The sequence below is a fragment of the Hyaena hyaena genome, unplaced genomic scaffold (assembly GCF_003009895.1).
Source record: "Hyaena hyaena isolate Hyena2069 unplaced genomic scaffold, ASM300989v1 scaffold_96, whole genome shotgun sequence".
NCBI lineage: Eukaryota > Metazoa > Chordata > Mammalia > Carnivora > Hyaenidae > Hyaena > Hyaena hyaena.
In genome coordinates, this window is record NW_024080729.1 from 2,212,098 (window position 1) to 2,217,465 (window position 5,368).

Here is a 5,368-nt window from a genome sequence, read left to right on the forward strand (position 1 = left end):
CTTGTGGCAGCAGCCGTGGAAGCTTGGAGCAGGGAGGGAACCAAATAAATAAATAAATAAATACATAACGTTGACCTCCAGGTTAGAATGCGTATCTTTTCCAAAAAAAAAACAAAAAACAAAAAACAAAAACAAAAAAAAGGAAGAAAACCCAAAAAAAACAGGTAAAATAACTTAAAGGCAAAATTAAAAAAAGAAAATTAGATCAACTACAATCCTTTTGTACACTACCATGCCGACTGTACACACATTTACAGGTTTTCTGTTGATTTGCATTGTTTGTGCATTTGTGTGTGTGTGTGAGGTCTTGGCTTTGAAAACAGTTAAGTAGAAACCAAAAGGGAAGACCAGTTCACGCGGGAGTTTTACTAAAGGAGGCAGAAAAAAAGGGCAGGTGGCTCAGCGTTTGGCCCTGTAGCCCCTTCCATGGCACCTTTCATATGTAGGGGTGGGGAGGGGGACAGGAGAGAAAAATAGGGAACCAAACCCAGGCAGATTTTTGGAGAAGCAGCAGGTAAAAGAGGCAAGTTCAAGTATTTCTCCCAGCACAGCCGGAGTCCCCACAGAAGGCACTCAGAAGAGTCGGAAGAGGTGACAGGGACTTCAAATGTAGCTAGTCCTATCCCACCCCAACCCGTTTCCCCCCTACCCAACCCATCGCGGCATTCAGCAGAACTCGTGTTGAAGGGAACAGTTTGTGGCAGGGTTCTGACCCCCCCACCCCCCCCACCCCCAGGATTTTGCCGAGTCCAGCAAAGCTGGAGCTCTTTGAAAAGGAGAGAGCATCTACAGGATGAGCTGGGGCCTGGGACACCCGGAGAGGAGTCTCTTCCCCTGCGGCCGGGAGGCAGCCTCCAGGGGCCTGGGGTCTGGAATGAGTTGTAAATGCTGTTCCTGTTTATCAAGCACTGTCCTGCTTGGCGAGAAGTGTCACTGGTCCTCTGGGAAGCTGGAACCAGAAGCTTCCCCTCCCTTGAGCATCTGAAGGGGGGAGGGGAAGACCTGCCGGAAAAGCTATTTGCTGGGCCCGGGTGACAGGCTGTGCAGATGGATCTCAGCGGTTTCCTGGGGCAGGAGGACATCTTGCATCCAGGGATGGTTCTGGATTTCTTCGAAGGATGGCCGATCTGATGGTCTCAGGGCCAAGCACCATCTAATGAGATGCTGACACTCTGCAGGAAGCAGGACAGATAGAGGTTACAAATGACTCAACTCGTTTCTACGGTGCAAAGGTCTTGCTCATTCGCTTCCCAGGGGCCCACAGAAGCCTGGGGTCTGACAGAGACCGAGAACCTCCTAGAACTAGTTTTCAGTGGGGGGGGGGGGGAGGTATTAACTACAAGGGCTGGATCCTCCGACCCGCTTTCAGCTAAAAAACAGCTCCCCTCTTAAACCTGTGGTTTTCAAACGTCAATAACTGGGGCCTTTCCCCCGACGCCCACTCACTAGAAACAGGAAGAAATGATGACAAGGGATTTTGATGAGACATCCGTGAGCATGATGAGGTGATTCAAATCACCTACAACTTACAAATATGAACGCCACCCACAATGAGGTCACTGGAACCACAATATTTAGAAGAGTCTGCCTTAAGGGAGAAGGCTCTGAGAACTCTCAACTTTTCACTCCGTGGCAAAATAGCCAGGAGTGGAGGGGATCAGGGCTGCTGGTACAAAAACAAAACCAAAAAAACCTCTCGGCAAAACGAGATGGTCTTTTCTTTGCAATATTCTCACACCTGCCCTCCCTGTGGCCTCCCGGGGGAATGCTCAGAGCAGAGCATCCAATTCCTGAGTGCCAGCTCTCCGGAATTCAAGGACTGTCCCCCGAGGACTAACAGCCTTGTGATTCCTGCTTCTCTTCAACAAGGGGCTTCCCAAAAATTACCTGAAGAGACCCTCTGCCTGAAGAAAACTTGGCCCCTGATAATCTCTTCATCATGCTCAAAAGGAATATCTCCGCAGACCATATCATACAGCAGGACCCCCAGAGACCAGACGGCGGCCGACCTGCCATGGTAGCGATGGTAGCGGATCCACTCTGGAGGGCTATACACTCGGGTCCCTGTGAGCCGGGGGAATAGAAAGGAAAACACGCTTTTAGCGAAAATAAACGAAGCAACTCATATACTGAGTGACTCTTAAAAACCAAAAGCACCACTCCACTTCTCCCAGGACAGGAGCTTGGCTAACTCTATTCTCCCCCTAGAAGAAAAACGGAGTGGATGGGTGGCACCCTTCCAACCCAAAGCATCACCCACCTCTCTACCAGCCCAAGCCGAAAACCAAAATTCTTTACAAACTGCTCCTAGAGACAAACAGCGCTGGCCACAAACCCAAGGCCTGAGGCCCTCATGTGCTAGGACCACCCACAGTGGGCTGAAGAGCTGAAAGTCTGCAGGATCCTGGGAGGTATCCCAGAGTACCCTTGAACTGCATTAAGGTGGCCCAGGCAGCTGGGTGATTCTCCTCTGATACCATCCAGTCGGGGGTCCTTATACAGTACACAACATCCTAAAAGTCAGGGCGCCCTTTGAAAGGCCTTCCTCCCCACCCTCTGGGCGCCGGGACGACACCCGCACCCTCTCTTCCCCCCACTGCCAAGGTAGACAGCGCTGCAGAGCCGGTTTCAGACCACGTGATTCCTGTTTACAAACTTTGGGTTGTAAAAAAAAAAAAAAAAAAAAAGGTGGGGGCCATCCCGCTTGTGCTCACCAGGGGGCAGCAAAGACTCAGAGGAAAAAACAAGGGAGGACCCGGCCAGCCATTAACTGTTAAATACAAAAAAATGCTGCCCAACCCGGCGTCCTCCAAGGGCAAATAAACACGAACCACAAGCCCCAGTCACAAGTTTTGAAAGGCTGTAGTTGGTTAGGTTAAGCCGCTCAGATGATGACCCACCCTCCTTTGCTTTGATCTCCGGCTCTCAATTCCATCTTTTCAGAAGGAACCGGCTCCAAGCCCCTCCCTAGGGTAGGTTTTCATCCTCTCTGCGGAGACACCCAACTAATTTTCAAACCAGCAAGAGATCTTATTTCACAACACTCATTCCCGGCTCCCTCACCCCACAACGCCAAAAAATAAATAAATAAGGAAGCAGCACAATAAAATGAGTTATTTAGTGAAACTGTTTCTATCCCTTTATCCGTGCCTAGATCAAAGAGGAGAAAAGCTGCAGCTCTTAAAAACTACATCACAGAAAACTCCTTTATAAAACAAAACAAAAATTACAAAACCGGCATCAATTTTCATCTCTCCCGCTCTCTCCTCCCTTCCCCCTCCCCCCCATCCTTTTACTGGCGGGGAAACTGGGTCAGACTTCAGAAATCTGGGCTACGGCCGGTTGCCCACAACCTCTTATTCATCGGGAAAGCTTGGAACCCACTGAATTCCACTTAAAAAATAAAATCATGCCAGAAACATGACAGGTTCAGCTGGCTGGAAATCTCCGGCTTTTACTACGCTGGGAAGCTCTCCTTCGCCCCACCCCTGCTAGCATGGAGCCAGACGGCCCGATGACCTTTACAAAGCGCCGGAGAGGGAAGCGGGCCGAGGCCTCCGGGCAAGGCCAAGTCACCTGGGCAGCTCCCTCCCCGGCCGCTCCATCCCAGGCCTGGCTCACCATCGAAGTCCGTGTAGACGGTGTCCTTGAGCAGCGCCCCCGACCCGAAGTCGATGAGCTTGAGCTCGCCGCGACTGAGGTCGATGAGGATGTTCTCGTCCTTGATGTCGCGGTGGAGCACCCCGCAGTTGTGGCAGTGCCGCACCGCCTCCAGCACCTGCCAGAAGAAGCTGCGGGCCAGCTCCTCCTGCAGGGCCCCCCTTTCCGTGATAAAGTCGAAGAGGTCTTGCACCGGCTCGGGCCTCTCCAGGATCAAGACGAAACTGTCGGGCCTCTCAAACCAGTCCAGGAGCCGAATGACGCCGGAGAAGCCCGAGCTCACCTTCTTCAGCAGGACCACTTCCATGGGCACTCGGGTGCCATTGGGCTGCAGGGGCGAGGGGGAGGGGGGGTGTGCGTTAGGGCGGGAGTCGGAGGGTGCCCCTCACCCCCACCCATCCTTGAGGGTCGCTCACTCCAAGGCACTCACCAGCTCTCCCCAGTCGGAAATCCGGTCCTTCTCCACGTGCTTGATGGCCACCTGCAAACCCCCCCAAAGAGGCTCCATTAGGTCCCCTCACCGGGGCCAAAGCACACCCCAGAGTCTCCCGCCCAGCGCGCCCTCCCCACGGCGGGGCGCCCACTCACCGGCAAGTTGTCGGCGACACGGATGCCTGAGTAGACCGAGCCGAAGCCGCCGCTGCCCAGGAGCGGGCCCACCTGGTACTGCGACTCCAGGGGCTCCTTCTCCTTGCCTAGAAAAGGGGGAGGCACAGGAGACTCAGTGCCGGCCCATGAGCTCCCACCCGAAGCTCCCAACCCTGGGGGTCCAGCCGCCTCCCCAGCCCGGGCTGGGGACGGGGGGGTGGACGCTCACCGGGCGCCAGCTTGGTGGCGTGCAGGTCGTTGCAGGGCGCGGCGCGCAGGTGGGCAAGCGAGTTGATTTTGGACAAGAGCATCCCAACCTCCAGGGTGTCGGCGTAGGGACGGTGTCTCGAGGAGCTGCAGCAGGAGCTGGGGCTGGGGCTGTGCCGGTGGCTGTGCCGGTGGCTGGAGCTGAGGCTGCGGGTGGCGTTGCGGCTGCGGCTGCGGCTGGCGCGGAAGGCCGAGGGCGAGTCGGAGGACGACTGGGGGCGCTGCCGGGGCTGGCGGCTGGCGGACACGCCGGCGGGGTCAGGCAGCGCCGAGGGCGGCGGGGTGGGCGGCTCGTGGGGCTCGTGCGGCAGCGCCGCGGCACTGGGAGCTTGTAGCTGCTGCTGCTGCTGCCGGTCCCGCCACAGCCGCCGCCGCTGCCGCCAAGTCCTGTAGGGCCTCCTCCGCCACCGCGGCCGCTGCAGCAGACGCCCGGCTCGCCCAGCCGCCAGGAGTAAAGGGGCGGAGCGCGCCGGCGGTAGGGGGGGCGCAGGCGGGCGGGGATGGGGCGGGGCCTCTCCGGGAGGCCTAGGCGGGGAGCCGGGCTGCCGCGCCGGCTGAGGGAGGAGAGGGGGTGGGGAAGCGGCGGGACAGGGCGACTCCCCTCGGCCCCCGCCCCGCGCGCTCCGTCGCCGCGCCCCGGCCCCGCCCCCACCGGCGCGCCTCCAGCCAACCAGAAGCCGACTGATCTGCATAACGCGGCGCGCCCCGCCTACGCCCCGCCCCGCTCTCGCGGTCAGAATGGTCTCTACGCCGCCACGACGTGGCGGGAAGGAAAAGGCGCCAAAATGGAGGGGGAGGGGCGCGGGGCGTGAGGGGAGGCGGGAGCTGGGTGTCGAGCCGCGAGGGAGGAAGG

General features: G+C 57.3%; 1 protein-coding gene across 1 annotated transcript; it reads right to left on the bottom strand.

Annotated features, from left to right (window-relative positions):
• Window positions 1–351: 351 nt before the first annotated feature.
• PIM1 (Pim-1 proto-oncogene, serine/threonine kinase) lies at window positions 352–4,952 on the bottom strand. Its single transcript, XM_039235321.1, has 6 exons — window positions 4,478–4,952; window positions 4,249–4,355; window positions 4,091–4,141; window positions 3,622–3,988; window positions 1,888–2,064; window positions 352–1,172 (listed from the first exon to the last, which is right to left on the bottom strand). Exons 1-6 carry the CDS (start codon window positions 4,557–4,559, stop codon window positions 1,015–1,017), a joined length of 942 nt encoding a protein of 313 aa, XP_039091252.1. The 5' UTR covers window positions 4,560–4,952; the 3' UTR covers window positions 352–1,014.
• Window positions 4,953–5,368: the final 416 nt, after the last annotated feature.